At 43.2% G+C, this 21,543-nt stretch overlaps 1 protein-coding gene across 1 annotated transcript in view; it reads right to left on the bottom strand.

Annotated features, from left to right (window-relative positions):
• The window catches only part of GNA14 (G protein subunit alpha 14), a 179,482-nt gene extending 158,332 nt beyond the window's left edge, over positions 1 to 21,150 (bottom strand). Inside the window, exon 1 of the mRNA XM_066367949.1 lies at positions 20,008 to 21,150. Within this exon, the coding sequence (XP_066224046.1) occupies positions 20,008 to 20,131 (124 nt within the window). The 5' untranslated portion in view covers positions 20,132 to 21,150. The remainder of the gene's footprint in view (positions 1 to 20,007) is intronic.
• Positions 21,151 to 21,543: the final 393 nt, after the last annotated feature.

The raw sequence follows: 21,543 nt of genomic DNA, 5'->3' as shown, positions 1-21,543 counted from the left end.
TGTATATAGAATTAATTATGTGTATAATTTCATATAATATATATAATATATTATATATATATATATATAAATAACAAATGAAGAATTTTACCATACCCATCTTCACTTTGCATACAGGTCATCACAGTACTATAGAATCATCAGTTCTTTTGGTTTGTTTTTCTTTGCTTTTATCAGAGAGAACCCATCTTTTATCAGAGAGAACCCAAAGTACAAGAGAGAACATGGAATCAAAGGGCGAAAGCAAGATCTTGTTTCATAAGAGCAACTTAATTTTTTCATATCTGTGTCTTGGAGCCATAGTGTATGGCAGAAATGTAGAATAAAGGAATAAAAAAATCTGTCTGAAATGTCACAGTTTTTAGCCATAGAGTAGGGTGGGGTGCAGCCAACCTGTGCTATTTATGCTGGGATATAAATAAAGCCTGTACGGTCTTATCAACCCAGACACTGGCCATTGTAAAACAAGCTGTGCACCCACTGTTCACGGAACGGTCTGATAGTATGGGAACATAATTCATGCAACGGGTCAAGGACATCAGCATTCTGGATTATTTTCAAGTGACTGGGCCGTGAAGGTGATTCTTCCTAAGCTCACATGGCTTGGTCATGGCTTACCCAGGGGTAGCACCACAGTGATACTCAAAAGATTTAACAGTGTTTATGGTGTGGCATGGACACTGATCAACCAGAGCAGATGCTTACAGTGGCTGGACTGGAGACAAGGAAGCTGGCTGCAGTGGGAAGCGTTACTTATTAGTTGCTAAGTAGGAGAGCTGACGTGTTCCGGAAACAAGGCCCTACTGGCTAGCCTGGGAGCAACAGGGCACTCAGGCTAATGGCTACTTGCCAATTGACACAGGAAGGTTTCAATATTTAATGCTTAGTACAGGCATGTTGATGCTCACCAGCTGATTACCAGCCCTGGTGATAGCTTCTTCCCAAGCACAGAACTAAGACCAGGTAGCAGGAAGAGGGAAAATAACTTATTCAACTAAGTGATGATGCCGGGCCCTGTGACCTATATCACTATTCAAAGCTAAGCATCATAAAGGGATGTTATCCTGGGAAAACAATGTGAGTCAGTAACCAGATGAAACCATAACTCTATTTCCAGCTCTCTATGTCACAGCAAAGTCCCCTCTCTAAATATACCAATTTCAGTCTTGGTGTCCACACTTATAGACATATTGATCTGAAAATGTTTAAAAACAGAACTGTTGATTCTCTGTCACCTTCCCCTCACTCTGACCCATCTCAGAAATGGCCTTAATCTAGTTGCTCAAGCCAAAACTGCAGGATCATCCTGATTCTATCCTTGCTTAAATCCAGGCCATATATCAATACATACTGTCAAATCACCTTCAATATTTACCAAATCTAACCAATTCAGTCACCTCCATAATTCCTTTGCTAGTCCAAGACACCACGACCGATCACCTAGACAATTCCATAGCATCTTGCTCTTCCTGCTTCCAGTCTTACCAAATACAATCTATTCTCTGTCCAGCAGCCTAAGTTTCCTGCTAGAATTGAGTCATTGCTCCCCCTTGGTTTCCAGCAGCACTTAAATTGAAATCCAAACTCCTACTTCTACAACCATGCCTTCTATCATCTCTCTTCCCTCAACACAGTGCCTTTAGCTCCTCCTGAAACCCACTGACCCTCAGCCTGTCTCCCCAGCCTGGCACACTGTATCACTCTGTGGCATACTATTCCCTCTGTCTTCGTGTAGCTTGTCTCCTCTCTCACTCCAACCTCCCCTCAACAGTCACCTCTTCAAACACGTCTTCCTATTGAAACCAGGCTCACCAATCCCCTGGTCTCTAGTCTCCACTTGCTAGCCCCTTACTCAGCTGTATTTTTCTTCATAGTACTTGCCTAACCTAAAATCATCTTACACATCTATTTACTGTCACACTACAGTGAAAACACAGTCAGCTTTTGGATATTTATGGAAGGAATGATTTTTTTAACCCACTAAAGCATGGTCACTTTCTAAAAATCCTTCTCTGGTATTACATTGACATTACATTGCTTTTGTGATCATTTCATTGTTGAATTCTTATTTTTGAAGGCATTCATCATGCTACTTAAGCAGAGAAGAAACAAGTAATCTCATGGGAAAGCAGGTGAAGAGAGCAGGTGCTTCTCATCACAGATTCCTAGAATTTCAGAGCTGAGGTTTTAGTGATCACCCATCATCATGGTCTCTCAAGTGAGAGCTATGCCATCTATTATGGTAACCACTAGCCACACGGGGCCACTAAACACTGAGAGTATAGATAATCTGAATTGAAATGTTCTGTGAGTATAAAAAACATACCAGGTTTCAAAGATTTAATATGAAAAAAGATATTTCATTGATAAGTTTTATTATCAATTATCAATATATATTGAATATTTTGATATGGTATCTTAAATTCTATTATTAAAATTTTATCTATCTTTTTAAAATTTTATTTAGAAAATTCAATTTAATGGGGTGACATTGATCAATAAAGTACACAGGTTTCAGGTGAACATCTCTATAGCATTTGAATTGTTGATTGTGTTGTGTACCCATTACCCAAAGTCATATCATTTTCTGTTACTGTATATTTGTCCCTCTTTAATCCTCTCCCGTGTTCCCCTCCCCCACACCTCTTTCCCACTGGTAACCACTTCACTTTTATCTATGTCCCTGAGTCTCTCAGTTTTATATCCCACCTATGTGTGAAATCATATAGTTCTTAGCTTTTTCTGATTTACTTATTTCACTCAGTATAGTGTTCTCAAGAATTTCACCTATTTCTTTCTATTGTTTTTTAAATGAGACTTGAATACTTTAAATTACACATGTGGCTCACATTTGCGCTCACATTCCATTTCCATTGGACAACACTGGTTTGGGGGAGAGTAAAAGACTTGCCCAAAGTCCCACTGCACTGTAACAGAAGTCACAGGAGCACATGCCGGACCTTCTCCTCCATCAGACTCCTTCCCACTGCCCAACCTAGCGGTGGATGCCGGACGGTTGGTTGTTTTTTTTTTGTTTTGTTTTGTTTTTTTTACCAGGGGCAGAGAAAAGCTATAAGAACAAGGAATCCCTAGAACCAAACTACTAGTCAGTCAAAACCCAGCTCCACATCTAGTAGTTTGTAACTTTGGGAAGTTAATTTCATCTTTCCTTACCTCAGTTTCCTCATCAAACTGAAAAGGTATATTTCATATTTCAAGGATGAAATACATAAATTAACAATTATAAAACCTTTAGAATCATATCTGGCATATAGTCAGTATTATATGTTTACTATTATTATTATTATTATATGTTCATATGCTTTCAAGTAAATTGAAGGCTAGAAGGTTTTTATCTAATGACAAATAGTGTTAGTTCAGGAGTCCTTTTTATGTCAATAGATGTTTCTACAATGAGAAGTGCCAGATTACCAATTCAATACATTTCTGTCCCTGACAAACCTGTTCTGGTACATTGAGATTATTACATGTGTAAAGTCTCATATTCCATGAAAACTCACAAACACAGAAAACAAAGGAATATGAAGAACTCTATTTCCTCAGGTGTACTGCAGTCACACACACACACACACACACACACAGTCCTTTTCTACCCTAAGCGGTCAAGGTCACTAACACTTCTACTATGGCTAAAGAGTAGCCATGGAAACCCAGAGCTAGAAGAAGTTGGAGACTGTTGAATCCAGCCTCCTCATCTGACTGATAAGGAGCCTCCATGACTTTGTAACTGCCCAAGGTCACACTTCAAATTAGAAGCCATTCTGGGACTCATACCAGAGATTTCTGGCACTGCATCAACAGGGCTTTAAACAGCATCCAGCTTTTTCATGTAGTTGAAAATTTAAATGTATTCCAAGGAAAAGCAATTCACTGAATAGGTGATGCAGCAAGTGTAATAAGAAATGTTTCAAATTTGGGGGGAAAATGCAAATTTGAAATAGTATTTCTAACTATAGCTCTAGCAGATACCATAATATCAATTAAGGTATTCTTTAAGTTTCCTTATTCAAAATAATAATTAAAAACCAAACCCATTCTGTTTTGGCCAATATGATTTTTTTTTTTTTTTTTTAGAGATAAGAGTCAGAGAGAGGGATAGATAGGGATAGATAGGGACAGACAGGAACGGAGAGAGATGAGAAGCATCAATCATTAGTTTTTTTGTTGCGACACTTTAGTTGTTCATTGATTGCTTTCTCATATGTGCCTTGACCATGGGCCTTCAGACTAAGTAACCCCTTGCTCGAGCCAGCGACCTTGGGTCCAAGCTGGTGAGCCTTGCTCAAACCAGATGAGCCCGCGCTCAAGCTGGCGACCTCGGGGTCTGGAACCTGGGTCCTCCACATCCCAGACCGACGCTCTATCCACTGCGCCACCACCCGGTCAAGCTAATATGATTCTTCTTAAAGACAAAATTGACTTTAAACAGAAATTTTAGGTGCCCAAGATGAACACTTTAACTAAATACTTTTCTAGGATATAAGCTTTCTGGCCATTTTCTGTTTTGCACCAAGATATTCCATTGTAGATAGAATCAGTTTAATTATACTAATGGAAAATTCAGGTTGCTTTTTAAGTGCTGATTTCAAATTATCTGGTGGTAATGGTGGTATGTGTTTGTGTATGTGCATACGTAAAACCACATAGGATAAATTGGCTTCATTGGGGCCATGTTTATTTGATTGCCACTAACTTTAGTGTCGAATCTTTTCTTAATGAGCTTATGTCAAATAAGCCAACACCTCTCATTTCCTCCACCTGCCATCCCCAATGCAGACACGAATGAAATGATCAAGCAAGGGAGAAAGACTTCCTCATTGCCCTAAGTGGATGGTAATTTGAAAGTGGTCAGGGAAAGTTCAAGCAGTTTCCTCATGCATGAGCTACCTACAGACAGTATGCAATTCCAGAGTGACAAATATAAAAGCAGAGAGAAGGTGTTAAAGGGAGTGATTCAGCCAACTTTTAGACATTTTAGAACAGAGAATCATTTCAATTTAAACTCAAATGCTTGCTTTAAAGGCTTGCAGCTGGCGGAGTTTTCAGGAGGCTTAGGGTTTGAGATTAGGCTTTTATATTTAATTCACTTTATTTCACCTTGTTCTTTCACTCATTCTCAAATTGCTTAATGTTTCCATTGAAAGAGAAGAAATGTGTGAACAATATTAGACTGATTGGGTGTGTTCAAACACAGGTTATATAGAGCAGAATACAGACAAGCAGTAAGAAATGACCTCATATCTCTCATTTCTTGAATCTGAGATCTAAGTTTCTCTTTAAATAAGTGGTTGTGAAAGAATTAGAAATGATGGTCATGAAACAGCTAAAAGGGTTTTTAAAAGAATAGAATCTCTTCAAACACAAATTAGATAATGAAGAAACTAGCTGCCAAGGCAGGTTCTGTACCCAATCAATTATGGAGGCAACAAAAAATTTGTTTTTTTAAACAGTAAAAACTGGAATAAAAGGAATAAGAAGTGATGCTTTGGGTTGCAAGAAATTGTAGGGACTTGGAAAATCATTCTAACCCTTAAGTCAAGACTATAAATCTTTTCTTAGTTGAGCTGAACTTTACAAGCCTCATTACACTAAGAATTAAGAATACCTAAATCATACACATTGTAATAACATTGAGTTAAATTTAAGAGTAAGTATAATAATCAGGAGTCAGCATTAATTTTTTGATACAGTTGTTATTTAAGCTATTTCAATCTGATATTAATCAATTAGAGTTGTGATAAGTTTAAAGAGTATTTTATTTTATTACATTTAAAGACAGTATTTGACTATTTAAAAGAATAAGATTAATTTAATTTATAACTTTAGGTTTATGAGGTCTGGTGAAGTCTCTTAAATGCTTGGCTTTTGCCAGCTTTCTCAGGGGTTTGAAAATTTGAGGATACTGAGGTTTCTAGTACATGTAAATATGTTTTAAAATGTTTAAGGGAAATCTAATCATTTTATTCACTGAATTAATAAATGGAGTTAGTTTAGTAGTAAATTTAAAAGTAATCAAAGAATAAAATGCATTGCTATTTTTATACAAAAATTGCTAGAGTTTAAAAAAATAAAATGAACATTAAAGGCTTAGCAAGACTGTTTTTTTTTTCTCTTTTCAACTTGAATAAAGACAATATCAATGAAAACAAGCAGCTTTAAATGTTTATTCGTGGCCTGACCTGTGGTGGCGCAGTGGATACAGCGTCCACCTGGAACACTGAGGTCGCCATTTTGGAACCCTGGTCTTGCCCAGTTAAGGCACATACTGGAGTTGATGCTTCCTGCTCCTCCCCCTTTCTCTCTCTCTCTCTCTCTCTCTCTCTCTCTCTCGTGCCCTCTCTCTCTCTCCTTTCTCTCTAAAATTGAATAAATAAAATCTAAAAAACAAACAAAAAAATGCTTATTTGCTCCCAGAAAAGCCCCTATCAAATATTTGCAAACTCAGTTACAGAAAATACAGGAGAGTATGTCATATCTCACAGTGTTGATGACGGTGCAAGAATGAGAGACGCACATGCAGCATTGCCCACACACTGGCAGGGACAGCATCACATTAGACCCCTCCCCCCATATCACATTCTGATTTTTCTGCCTTAGAACTGCAAATGCTTTGGAAAAGATTCCTAGACATATTGCTGAGTATTAAAAAGATAAATGTAAAACAGAATGTATAACATTTTATTAACTAGGATACCAGTTTAGCTGCTATTAAAAGGGGTCCCATCATTCCTAGTTCAGGGGTGATATGGCAGCTTCATGGAATTAGGGACCCAGCCAGGCCTTTTCTACCTTGTTGCTTCTTTATCCTTAAATCTGACTTGTATCTCTTGTAAAAGGTGGTTGCTTTCACTCCTACCACCAAAGTCAGCATCCTTCTCTAGAATTGAAGAAAGCTCCATTTCCTTTAAAGGTCAGGACTCAGAAATTGCCTACATTACTACAAGCTTACATCCCACCGGCTATGAGTTAGTCAAATGGCCACACTCAGCACAGACAAGCTGAGAAATATATAGTCTTTAGGTGGTGTCCATTGCCCAGAAAGAAACTTCTGGTATTATAAGAGGAAAGAAAAAATATTCAAAAGACTAGTAGTGGTCTCTGCTACAAATATGCCATTTTTTGAGTAAAAGAATAAAAAATATATTGAGTTTTCATTTTTGTGCATAAGAAAATCTGGACGCTTAGGAAACAAATAAGATGCCGGAAATAAATCCTGGGTTCCTGAGCAGCAGCTTAGAGTGCAAAGTGAGTTAGTCACAAAAGCACATTTATTCAATTTAAAGTGTTATCCTTTATTAAGACTAAGCTCTCTTTACTTTTTGAAGTTAAAATATCCCTTCTTTTGCACAATAATGTTGATACTTATATTTTGGCAATATATTTGGTCAATCAAAACTGTTTCTGAAACGCCCAGGCACTATACAAGATATACCAAGGATTTACTGATTCTAATAGTCCCTACACCAGGGGTCTCAAACTCGTGGCCCGCGGGCCGCATGCAGCCCGTCGAACAATTTTGTGCTGCCCGCAGACTAATCCACGAAGTTCAAAATATTTTGGATAAAATTAAGTAAGCCTAGGGGCCTACTTGTATTTTTCATTTCTCTAGCATCCTAGCTAGATATTAGCTTAGTTAACAGCAGTTGTGATGCGAACTACAGTTTCTGGTCGTTTTGTGACACTGAGTAAACTGCATGTACGATTGTGCTTGTTGTACTGATTTTTTTTGTTGTTTTCAACTGCAGTGAGAAAAGTGTTGCGTAACAGTTGCCTTTTGTAGACCTAGTGCAGCCCGCCGAATGGCTGTGATCTTGCTCTGCGGCCCACATGCTGAGTTGAGTTTGAGACCCCTGCCCTACACCCAGCAAATCTGGAGACCAGCAGGTAAGACAGATAGTAAATACAGTAGCAGAAAGAGAGTATCAAACTAGGTGGAGCACTATTTCAAAAACAAAATGTAGAAGGGGCTATGGGAGAATGTTCTGGGGAGACTTTGAATTGGGAGTCTGGAATATTTAAGATACAGTTTGAAAATGAGCAGCAGTTAGCTAGAAGACTGGTAAGGAAGCGTGTTGTAGGAAAACAGATCGGCGCAGAGGCCTAAGAAGAATGAGTTGGCACATTTGAAGTCGTAAAAGAAGGCCCCATGGCCAGAAATGAGTGGTCACAGGGAATGGCAGGAGAGACAGACTGAGGGGCCCATGGGCCATACACAGATTTTAGATTTACATCCAAGGGCAATGAGAAAACATAGCAAGGTTTGAGCAGGAAAATAATCAGATTTTCCTGTTTATCTTATCACTCTGGCTGTCCTGTGGAGAATGGGCTCAAGGCTAGGGAGTCGTGGATGACGGAGGAATCCAGACAAGAGATAAGAGGAAAACAGGATGGCAAACAGGATGGCAGGAACAGTAGAGACCGGGTCTCTTGGGGTAGAATCCGGTGAGATGTTGGCTACGGGAGACAGAAGCGGGACCATGATTAACAACCAGGGCTCTGGAGTCTGACTGCCTCAGTTCAAACCCTAGGTCTACCCTGGCTGGTAAACCTGGCATTGCAGCCTCAGTTTCCCTCTGTAGAATGGAGAGGGTAATACTAACTGCACCTCAAAACATGGTGAATAATAAGTAAGATCATTTGTTAAAAGTGACTAGAATAATGTTACTATTATCATTTCATTTCTAGTATTAGATACAGAAGACAGAGTCAAGAAAGACCCTGGATTGTGGTCTGGGCACCTGGTGGTATATGGTACCTTCTACTGAGATAAGAAAGATACATGGAAACACATGATTTGGGGAGAGAAGAAGGAAAGATGCTTCAATTTTGTGCAATGTGTTCAATTTTGAATATTTTAGGAAAAAAGTTGATAATCATGTCTAAAGTCACTTTTTCCCCAGTTTTTTAGCTGAATATATTAAAATATGTTTAACCTTCTTACTCGGAAAATTTTTTAAATGGATAGTCCCATTTTGTTTCCTTTACCATTTTTTTAAACAAACTCAAAATAAAATAAAATATGAATACCACCATTTTAAATGATAACATTGATTACAAAGATTTATATCAACAAATGCAACATATTTATATGTGGAACACATAATGTCCTATCACTTCAAATATCCTCACTTAGTGCAATATAAGATTATTAGTTCTACTACCCGTCACAAAGAGGCCAATTTCATATGAAATTTGCTCAGGTAACGGTATGACTTTTAACATTCCAAACTAGGTCTTAAACATCAGAGAATTTAAATCCTTGCAACTACCATTTCCCCTTTTAGAGCTTCCAAATTTCTTATTCATAAAATTAAGTGTGAGATGGCCCTCTAAAACCATGAGGTCTAACTCCTTGATTTTATAGACAGAGCTATTCATATTTAGAAAAGTTACATAAAGACCATGATTAATTATGATTTTTTAAAACTTATTGCAGAAAAGCAATAGAGAAGAACTGACAAATTTCTCAACTACAGTTACAGTTAAGTAACTGTAGTCTAAGTTTTATCCCGTACAGTTACTCGGAAAAAACTTCATGGAAATACAATAACTATTTTCCAAATAGGATTTCAGTCCTGGGACCCAGGCTCAATTTTCATAATTTGAAACCACTAATCTAGGTATAAACATATATTCAAAATGAGTAGCCAAGGTATTGAACATTTTTAAAAATAAACTCTGGGATTTTCCAATTGCCTTTCTTAAAGAAGCAGCCTGGGACTATCTCCCTTTCATGAACCCAAACAACAAAGATCTCCATCTCCTCTAAGAAATTGTTTATCCTTCTCATCTAGTATTTCATGTAAACCACTGTATAAAGAATGACACACATATTATTCGACCAGTATTTGAGCTTAGCTCTGTGCCCAACACTGTGGGATCAGTGGTGAACAAAGCCCTCATGGAGTTCAAGGTCTCATTTGAAACTCTTCCTAAACTTATCTATTACCTGGATGTGGCCCATCCACAGTTAGGCAGACATTGGCACTCTCACAACATTTGGTTGCTCTTATTTTTTTTCTTAACCTTCTTTGTATATGATAGTCCCTCTAATCCAGGAAGCAAACCTTTTCAAAGGTTCACATCATAACTCAAAATAGAACCCTGTGGGCTAATGGCAATACAAAGGAATTTCTTCTCTAATCTAATTTAGCATGGAAATCAGTCTCACGAAATGAAACACACCGTCAATAACTGGAACAGTTTTGCTTTATTTTAAATATGTACTATCTGATTAGGGGAAAAAAGAAATAAATTCCCTTGTATCCTTGATTCCAAGATTCATTGCCACACAAATGAACATTTTTAAGGTCAAAATGCCTTTGCACTGAAGTGTACATTTATTACAATGGTGTTTGGTTTCCTGAAAAGGCTGTTTTCAAATCAATGGCAAGTCTTACAATCAGGGTTGCTTCAGGAACAACAGAATTCAATGTGAAGACTCAGACTGACTTAAAGAAGGGTTGGCAACTCAGAAACTGGACTTCTAGTCTTGGTTCTACTGCCCATTAGCTTCTGCCCCAAGCACTGTGACATCAGGGCTCTTCACACCTTCTGTGTCCCATCCATAAAATGAAGTTTTGCAATTGTGTTCTTCAAACCCTTGTAGTAAGGGACCGATTTTTAAAATTTTCCCTTCAGTAGAAGACTGATACATTTATGAAATACAATAAAAATACCCTTCAATGGCACAGCAATTTTAAATTGTGATAAAAATTTCTAGATGCTTACTCTCAATTTCTATGCTTGTCTTGTGTGAACAGACTGGCCTGGGCCCAACACTGTATTTTGAGAGGCACTGACTTAGATACTAGGATGTAGAGCACTATGTAGATTAGAAGATGACTCTACAAATGATTTATAACCTTCTTTAATTTGATTCTGCCTACTAATACAATTAGCTTATATTCTCCAATCACCTAGCAGCTGAGCAGGAGAAACAAAAATTCTGAGAATGAGCTACTCAAAAGGAAGGTGATGTTTATGGCAGGTCTGAGAGAGTGGTAGCATGGGGCCCTGACAGCTAACAATACAGAAGACGCCTTTCAGGCAGAATAATAAAAGATTAATGTTCTGTTTTCCTCTTACTCATTAAAAAAGTAAAAAATATAAAATTTTACCATTTACTTAAAAAAAATTGATAACCCAGAATATTACCTTTTGACTGGATATACAAGCCAATGTTTAATGGAGGGTGAATTTTTAAAGAGACGACTGATATATGAGAGCTCTTACTAGAATATGCTTTCTTCCGCACCACTTAGATCATCATAGAGAGATAACTCATGGAATGGTTATTAGCCACAAAGCCATTGCAATTTAAGGAGCACAACTTCTACATCCCAGTGCGAGAGTGAACGTAGATGTGACTGCTGGCTTCTTTGGTAAGGGCTATGGCCATAATAAATCATATGCATGTGCCTGCTCTTCCTCTTTGTCCACCAATTTGAGGACAAGGCTCAAAGACCCCTACAAATTACTCAGCCCAGACTCTGAAGATTCTTCATCTAGTTCAGTGGTTCTCAACCTTTCTAATGCCGTGACCCCGCAATACAGTTCCTCATGTTGCGGTGACCCCAAACCAAAAAATAATTTTGGTGGCTACTTCATAACTGTAATTTTGCTACAGTTATGATTCAGAATGTAAATACCTGATATGCATTATGTATTTTCCGATGGCTTTAGGCGACCCCGCCGGGGTCATGACCCACAGGTTGAGAACCGCTGATCTAGTTGAAGAAGAGTATGCTTCAAGAAACCGAGCATTCCATAGGCAGGTCAGTCCCAAGGGCGTCCTGGACAACTGCTGAAAGTTAAGATGTCTGTCTTAGAGCCTACAGTGACGATCAGCAGCTGTCCTGTGCTGAGCTGCAGGCCAATGCTACCAAACAGGTTCTCAACCTGAGCACGTGTCAGGATCCCCACAGGGCTTGTTAATACTGATGACTGGCCCACTCCAGCATTTCTGATCCAGAGGGCCTGAGAGTTTGCATGTCTAACAAGTTCCTGGGAGATGCTGCTGTTACTGGTCCTAGAAACACCCTAGGAGAACCACTGACATAAAACATCTGATGACAGAACTGGGAAGAACTCAGAAGTCACCTAATCCAAACCTCTAATTTTAAAAGTGAGGACCCTGAGGCTCAAAGGAAATGTCTTGCTCATGGTCACGTATCCAGGACTCAGAGGCACCCCCACATACACCAAAAGAAGAAACTTGGGCCTTCAGAGCCTTAATGCAATGTGCACTTCAGGATTCTGCTATGGCCACACGTCATGACCCTGGTCACGGCAAAGGGGCACCAGAAGAGACATCATGCTATTGACCCTTCTACCCACATGTCCCTCTGGGAACTACAAGCTAGCTCTGTCAGTGACCTTGTAGTGGTAGGTAGGTGTCCTGAGCCCAGACAGGGGGTGGGCAGCACAATAGGAACTACTTCTTGCCTAGATTTCATACTCAGAGAACATGTTCTCACCACTATGCCATGTTGCCTCTGTCAGCTTCCTGCTAGCTGGGCACGAACAGAGGGCCAGAGATTTTGAAAAGTGACACAAGGATGCAGGAGAAGGGCACAGTGTACTTGCAACGCTGCTGTAGAGGTAAGCGTCCAGGGCAGGCTCAGTGACTGTCAGGGTGGCAGAGTCCCTGGCTGTGTGCTTGGCAGTGTGGTTGGACCCCAGTGTCAAGATTCCCTTGGATCCTGCCCTCTGGCTGAGCCTGCTCTGCAACTTCCACTGACTCTGTGTGCATCCTGCTTCCCCTCCAATAAACTGTTCTGCTTAAGTGGTGTGCAACCAAGAACCTTGGCCAACATGATGGCCCATTAATTTACTCATCAGCAGAGAGTCAACTGTTCCTAACAAAAGTTAGGGCTCCCACAGGGACGTCCACCTTCAGAACTCTTACATTTCCACCGATGCACTTCAATTCCTTTGATAATGTTTGCAGCAGGCTACTTGACTCGCAGGTCGGCCCACCCCAGGCCATGTCTGTAATGTATGCCCCTTAGCCAGAAGTGATTAATCCAGGAGTTCACCCTGACCAACAGCAGGCCTTAGGCTCTCAGAGAGGCAAGGAATGCCCAGAGGACCCTGAAGCTTGGAAGAGTACAGCCACGTTATGCTGTTGGCTGTGCCCCAGAACTGCCCTGGCACTTGCTCTTTCCCAGTCCTTATTACTCAATTCCTTTAATTTGATGAGATGCCCTGGTGAGAATCCTTCCAATAAAGTCCCCTTTGGGCCTGACTTTCAACCTTCGTCTTTAGTACCCTGACTCACTGAACCCACCCCCCCGCCTTCTCAATCTAGTTATCTCTCTCTCTCTCTCTCTCTCTCTCTCTCTCTCTCTCTCTCTCTCTCTCTCTGTCTCCCTGCAGTTCCACACCTGGTACTTCTTACAAGGAAAGCTTTTCTCTTGTGATTCAGGCATCATGGGAAAAGAGAAAACAAATGTTGATCTAGACTAGCAGTCATCTTTAAAGAAGAAAAAGAGCCTCCTAAGGGTTAAGATATGCTTTTACATTGCTTTTTATAAAACGCTACTGTCATAATTTTTCTGCTCACAGCCTCAAAACTTTCACCCTCAACTTCCATGCTTTAGAAATGTGGTCCTTTGGGTACTAAGATACTGGTTGTTGATTTGAATTAGTGGACATGATATCTTGTTTCAAGTGGCTTAAGCATCTTAAAAGAAAAGGTGCAGTTCTCTACTAAAAGTAACCAAAGCAAGGGCCCTGGCCTGTTGGCTCAGTGGTAGAGTGTGGAAGTCCTGAGTTCGATTCCCAGTCAGGGCACACAGGAGAAGCGACCATCTGCTTCTTCATCTCTTTCTCTCTCTCTCTCTCTCTCTCTTCCCCTGCCCTTCCACAGTCATAGTTCGAGTGGTTCAAGCAAAGTTGGCCCCGGTGCTGATGATGGCTCCATGGCCTCACCTCAGGCACTAAAGTAGCTTGGTTGCTGAGCAACAGGGCAGCAGCCCAGCCCGGCAGAGCATTGTCTGGTGGGGGGCTTGCAGGGTGGATCCCAGTTGGGGCACATGTGGAAGTCTGTCTCTGCCTCCCCACCTCTCACTTAATAAAAAAAAATTAAAAATTAAAAAAAAAAGTAACCAAGGCCCTGTAGAGAAATAGCTGATTCCCAGACTGGGAAGGGTGGTATAAGATGAGCCTGGAATAACTAGTTACTCCTGAAAGTAAGGAAGTATGCAAAGAAATGATGGGGCTGTGTCATGATAACATAGGAACCAGCTTGAAGGGGATCTCATTGTGCAAATCAGGCACAATTTGAGCACCAAAATGATTAAATACAGTAATGAAGTAAAAACTGTTGGTTTAAAAAAAACAAAACCCTAGGGGTTCATGAGTTTGTATGGGTAATAAGTAAACAAATAAATAGGGACAAAGGGAAGGTTGCCATAGTAGAATGTCCAATGCCAACTGGTAAATGTGGAGATAGTGCTGGAATTGGAAAATCATCATTTTGTAGCCATCCAGTTATAGATTGGCTCAGGAATCATATATTAATACAAAATCCAGAGGGATATTTTGATGAGCAGAATATTTGCATGGTCTTAGAAAGTATCTCCCCATAAAATTGTTAGGGTAGAAAACAAGCAGGTGATGAAACTGAGCACCACTGAAGGACAGAAGGTCACAGGGTGCCTCTAGAGGTGACCCTCTGGGAAGGACACACATCACCTACCCCAACTTCCAGCCAAGAAAGTAAAGTTGGAATCTTTAATCATGAGGAAAATCATTAGACAATTCCCAAATGAGGAATGTTCTACTGAAAAGGGGGAGGATTTAATTTAAAAAAAAAAAAAGGAAGAGGGGACTACATTCTTCAAAAATATAAAGTCACAAAAGCAATAAGAGCCTGTGGAAGTGTTTCAGATTAAAAGAAACTAAAATATATATGTGAGAACTGATACATATAACCTACCCTCAAACATTTCAGAAAAACTGAAGGGAACATACACATGAGAAGGAAAAAGAGTAAAATGTCAAAATAGGTCAATTGGGAAAAAGGTATACCTACGGTTTTTTGTACTATTCTTATTCTTACAAATTGTTTACAAATTGAAAAAAAAAAACTTTTAATGGTTTGAGGGGAGAAGATTGACTATAGAGGAGCACAGGGGAGTTTGTGGGGGGATGCGGACAATGTTTTATATCATGATTGTGCTAATGCTTACAGAACTGCTCACAGCTGTCAAATCAAATCAAACTGTATGCTAAAAATTGGTCTTTTATTGTATATAAATTATGCCTTATTTGAAAGGGTAAAAAGGGTAAAAACTCATTATCTAAAAGGTCCTGTATTTGTTTTAAAGCAGAAAGAAGAGGAAGGGTTTGCATTAGTCTCTTGAAGGGTGTAGAGACTATTGGGTCATGGCTGGAAGCAGGCTATCTGGTAAGATTGGTTTATTTCAGCCATGGTGGACATAAACCACAGATAAGTATCATGGTCTCCTTTCTGACACACCTGTATGTATAATGTGGCTGTTGATTTGAGAGAAAGAAGGGGAGAGAAGGGAAGAGGGAGAAAGAGAGGGGAAGGAGAAGAGAGGGGAAGAGGGAGAAAGAGGGGAAGAGGGAGGGGAAGAGGGAGGAAGAGAGAAAGAAAGGGGGAAAGAGGGAGGGAGATGGAGTAAAGAGGGGGGAGGGAGAGGAAGCATCAACTTGTTCCAGTCAGGTGTGCACTCATTGATTGCTTCTCCTACATGCCCTGACCAGGGATCGAACCCATGACCTCGGTGCGCCGGGACAATACTTTACCCACTGAGTCACCCAGCCAGGACCTGCAGCACATTATGGCACAAAAAAGTAAGCGTTTCTGCATTAACATTTTGTAGTGAACATGATATTCACATAAATAGTTAAGATTAAAAACACCAAAACTCAATAAAATCTGCCTCCAAGGGGTCCTTCATATTATCCCAGATCCTCAGGACAGCACTCACTGTCCTTGGTTTCTCCTGGTGGGCAGGGAGGTTGCCTGAGTCCCACTCTAGCCCCGCCTGTGGAGGGCACCAGCCTCCTACCCTCCCCACCCTTCATGACCCTACCATTTCCCTCAGGACAGTCACCTGTGAAAAAGCAACTCCAACTCAACTTGAAAATAATCCTCAACCCTGTGCACCACGCCTGGCACTCTGGAAAAGCCTTTTGGATTAAACTAAGTGAAGAGGAAGAGACATACTTGCTATTTTGTTTCTTTCCTCCTCACAGAGCCAGAAAATTCTGTCACCTTCTATTGAGAAACTCATACATTTATGCCATTTTCTGTAACAGATTTCCACCACAGAAACATGACAGCTCTAAAATGGGATTTTGCTATAACCAATGCAATAAAACTTTCTGGGATTCAGATCTTCAATTCTTTGGTGCAAGGAAAAAGAGAAACTTTAAAATGAGCTTATGGCTCAAACAAACAAACAAAAACAACAGTAAGGGAGACTTCAAGCAAGACATGCCTTCAAGGTACTACCAGGACTGCTCAAACACTGCTGTGCCACCTACGAGCGACCCACTAAATTGGAAAGGGACACTGCCCGCTGCCTGAAATGCTGAAATCGCAGTAATGAGAGGTGGCACGTACCACGTGCTCAGTGCCACACAAAGCCGCGAGAAGCTAGTCCACAGCAAGGAAAGGGGAGAGCCAGGGTTTGAACACGAGCAGTCTGGCCTAAGAACCTCCGTTTTCAACTCCCATACCAACCTAAGTTCAATTTCGATTCCCCAGTAAACATGCCTTCCATACAGTTCCAACATGAGGTCAGCACCCAAAATTAAGACTCAACCTGATTAACAACACGTCATCAAGTCTCATTTAATATTAAAAATCAATGAAAGATCACATTTCTCCTCATTTAATTGCTATTGTCCAGACACTTTCTTCATCCACTGCAGAGTACTTAGTCAGGGTTCTTATCAGAACTCCTCTTTGTCCTCCTCTTATCTGAGGAAATAGGGATGTTCTTTCTTCTAACGCTGAGGGTCTTTATTCCGGACCTCCTAACTCTGAGAGAGCATCATTGAGCTGCCATCTTGCAATTACTAGGCATAAACAGACAACAGCTTTTATCTCTCCCACAGACACTGACCAATACTGTTATTAAGCACAAACAGGATATGGACTGAACCATCGATGCACTTCAGAAACACCCTCAGACCATGATGTTGCAAAAGCATGCTTTCTTTTGAAAGTGTTAGTGGCTTTTCAGGTCAGTCCATCCTCCAGAGAGGATTCTGAGCTCCCCTTTGCAAAGTGTAGCTTTCACTTGAGGCATCTGAACAGTGAACCATCTAATCCAGTGGTCCCCAACCCCCGGGCCGTGGACCAGTACCAGTCCATGGGCCATTTGGTACTGGTCCACAGAGAAAGAATAAATAACTTACGTTATTTCCGTTTTATTTATATTTAAGTCTGAACGATGTTTTATTTTTAAAAAATGACCAGATTCCCTCTGTTACATCCATCTAAGACTCACTCTTGACGCTTGTCTCATAAGTTTGACAATTATATTTAAAAATACCTCAGTTTTTACGCTGGTCGCATAATTTTATTTTGTGCATTTATCCGTCCCACCCTAAAAGGCCAGTCTGTGAAAATATTTTCTGAAATTAAACCAGTCCGTGGCCCAAAAAAGGTTGGGGACCACTGATCTAATCCACCGACTACAGAGACTCGGATGAATGTACTTTGCAATCAAACTGTCTGACTTCAGACAAAACAGCATAGACCCTTCCCTGCTTCCTGTATTTTCTGAGTCATCCATTCTGCCTTTATTCTGAGAAAGAATGAAGTGTGCCCTGCTACCTTAAAGACTGAAAGAAATCAGAGGTTTTGAAGTCCATCCTTTAGGGTTCTGGACAGCTCCATGTGGTCTGGAAATTATTTCTAGCAGTTTCTGAGTGACCGGCACCAGGAGCTGGTCACAGCTGGGCCTGATGAAAATGGTGGTCTTGGGAGGTCAGGCAGTCCTGCTTTGAGGGGACAGGACGAGGGTTGGAACAAGGAAATGGGGAGATGAAGGAGTCTAGTCACACCAGGATTAAATTTGACTAATTAATAACCAGGGCAGACAGTGTGTCTGTGAGCATTCCTGCCCTAGTGTGAGCATAAATGGAAGCATCTTACTTCAAATAGGTTTATTACCTATGCAGTATAGCTCAGCTTACTGCTTCGTTTTCATACAAAGAGCCAGCATTCTCCAAGCTCCTGGTATATTCCAGACACTGTCTGTACTTCATACACTAACACAAGTCAAAGTATTTCAAAATGACAGTTCAACCTGCTCTGGACAAGACAAAGTCTGCAGCTAAAGCCAGGTGATCTCTGTTATCCGTGAGCCTCAGGGCAAGAGTACAAACGGAGGCCCACATAAAGTGCTAACCAAGCTAGCAAACTGTCACATAATCCTCTTTTTTTGAGGAATGTAACTTTACAACCACCAGGAGACCAGGTACAATTAGAATGCTCAGACTTCTCAGAGTTCCAGGACAGACAGGGAAGAGCAGTCCTAGCCAATTAACAAAATCCCTTCTCCTCCCCACCCAGGTGCCTTCTCTCCCTGGGGAGGCCTCACTCACGGGCACACCTGTGGACCCTCAGCCCACATCTCCAAGCTAGTCCACAACTCTGCAGAGCTCCCCCTTTGGGCACTCAGGGATGGAGTCTGCTCTCTCTGCTTGCAAAGGCCCTGAAAACAAGCTTGGGAACATTGGGCAGGGGGTTCCGTTGGTGTCTGGGGCTTGAAGATAAGAGGGGACTCTGGGTGGGCAGTCCCCTTCATCTGCAGACACTTAGTTCAGTGGGTGGGGCACAACCTGGGGAAGGTCAGAGCCTGCCCTCTAAGTGTAAGGGGTTTCCTTATACTTTCCCAGGTCTGAGGCAACACTAACTAAAAGCCTTCTCTAGTTTATTCTAGCTAGATTGACTTCTTTCCTAAATGCTTTCTGGAGGAAGACTCCTTATATCGAAGACAAATAAACTGGTATACGAGACAATTCCTGTCCGGAAGGGTTGAAAGAAAAAAGTTGAAGTTCTTTCCGCTGCTCTAGAAAGACTTGACAGCTGATATCCTGTTCTGAAAAAAGAGTAGGTAAATATTCCTCAAACAGCAAATGGATAGAACAAGGTTCTAGAAAGGTGGGGTCCTTGTCCTTGGGCACACATTGGGCAAATCTTAAACGTTTCTATTTCTGAAAATGAGTGTCCTACTTAGAGCAGGGAGACCAAAAGAGCCAAATGAGGAATTAGCCAAAGCACCTGAGGCCACAACGTCAGGATCCTAGGAACCACCTCGCGTGGAGTCAACTGGGAAAGGGAGTTTGGGGTCTGCTTCAAAAAGAAAAGCCTCCCACAGAGCCACGGGTGACAAGCGGAGAGGGCCACAGGGCGGGGAGCGGCCAAGGCCCGGCTTCGACCCCACGATTGGCCTGGTGTCTGCTTTGCTTTTCTCGGTCAAGGCAAATTCTCCAACTTTCTGGGCCTCCATTTTTCATTCTCTAAAATGGGATTCTTATCTGCCCGCATCTAGTGGCGGTGATGTCCATTAGAATTTTGCAGGCCCGCATGTGGTAAGCGCTCAAACGTACCTGTTCAGAACTGAGAGCGCAGGGGCCAGAGCCAGAGCTGAACCCCAGCCGTGGACCAGGCAGCTCCCCACCACCGACCCAGACATCCCAGATGGGGTTCTATGGAATCTGTGCGCGCCAGGGGCGCAGGGGTGGGGAGGTCGAGGCTCTAGGGACCGAGGCAAACCAGAACGGAGGGGGTAAGGCACACAGAGGTCAAGTGTTCGGTCTTAAACCTGTTTAAGGGTGATCGAAAGTCGCCCGGTTGGCAATGAAATGGACAAGCGTCTGAGGCGTCTGTGAGCCCCGGGGATTGGAGGCAGCCGCGCAGCACCGGGCTCGGGTGGAGGCCCGGCGGGGACCCGGGCGGGGGAAGTGGCCGGGAGGGAAGGTGACACTCACCCAGCAGCAGCAGCTTGAGCTCCCGGCGCGCATCCTTCTTGTCCCGGCGCAGCTGCCGCTCGATCTCCGCACTGATGCGCTGCGACTCCTTCTCCTCCGCGGACAGGCAGCAGCAGCCGGCCATGGCGCGCGCGGCCGCCGACGGGCTGCTGACGGGGCCGACCCGCGACGGGCACCGGGTTCGGCAAGAAACGGCGGGGCCGACCTGTTTCTGAGTCAGACGCCCGGACCTGCGGGGCTCAGTCCCTCCTCGCTGGCGGGCTCCGCGGCGGGAGCGTCCCCCGAGCTCTGGGACCGGCCAAGGGCACCCGGGGTCCGGGCTCAAGCAGTGCGCACTCGCTCGAGGGAAAAGGGGGTGAGCGAGTGCAGCTGGGAGCGTTGACGGCCCCCGAGCACTGTGCGCCCCTTGGCACGGAAGCCGGACACCCAGGCGGGGGGCGCAGGCCGCGCGTTAAAAGTTGGGGCGTCGGTCCCCGGAGAAAAACGGACTCTCGCAGGTCGCGGGGGTATCCCAGGCAGGCTGCAGGCACGGCGTCGGTTAGAGACGAAGGTCCTGGCTGGCCTTGGCCTGGACAGTTCCGAAAACCTCAGCCGTGACCGCAGACCAAAACCCAGTGAAAAGGTTCCCGCTGGCGCTTAGGGCTCTCAGTGCCAGAGGAGGCGGGGCGTCTCGAACCTGCAACCCTGGAGTCTGGCGGACTGGGCCTTGGGGCACACGGAGCTGATGGCGCCCGAGGGCGAAAGGGGCGCCCAGGGTGCTGGGATGCGGAGCCGGGGGGCCTAGAGAGTCTTCGGGAGCAGCCCCACACCTGCCTCCCCGGCTGTGGCGTCGCGGCGCAGGGTGGGCCGCCTGTCCAGGTTGCTGTGACCAGCGCGCTCTGGCCGCCAAGCCTTGCTCCCTCCCCAGATCCGGGTTCCGACAGGTGAGCGAGTTTCACCAACTCCCAGCCTCAGCTCCTCCCAGCAGCAGGAGTAGAGGGAAGCCCAGCGGCCGCCGAGGGGCACCGCACGCCGGGGACGAGGCTGCGCGCTCTACCTGACCTGACGCTGAGACTGGAGCACCAGCCTCGCCACAGCACACACCCTGCTTTTCTTAAAGGGCTTCCTCGGCTTCCCGGATGCCCCAGCTCAGCTCCAGCTTAGTCGAAACCCTGGGTCAGCTCGACAGCCTACTTGCAAGGTGCGGCTAGACCCGAGCCCGCTGGCGCTGCGCTCAGAGAAGCAGCTCCGCTGGGTTCATTAAATAAGAGCAATCTAAGGGCGGAGAGTAAATATCCTGCAGTCCCTTCCTACCCCACCGGACGAGGAGGGCTGGGGATGGAGGGAATGGGAAAGGGCCGGGCTGGCTACTTTGCATTTTATGGTGGGGAAGGCTGCTTTGTAAAGAGAGCTGATAGGTTTCCAGTAACACCTGGCTTGTTTCCTGTCCCAGCCCTGAATCCTGGACAGCCGCTTAGTAAAGGTGTGTCCATCCGCACGGCCACGCTGGCCCGGCTCCCGGCACGTCGGGAGCATGCTCAACCTGCATTGGAGAAA

The sequence above is a fragment of the Saccopteryx leptura genome, chromosome 2 (genome assembly GCF_036850995.1).
Source record: "Saccopteryx leptura isolate mSacLep1 chromosome 2, mSacLep1_pri_phased_curated, whole genome shotgun sequence".
NCBI classification, from domain to species: domain Eukaryota; kingdom Metazoa; phylum Chordata; class Mammalia; order Chiroptera; family Emballonuridae; genus Saccopteryx; species Saccopteryx leptura.
This window is presented reverse-complemented; position numbering and strand designations above follow the sequence as displayed.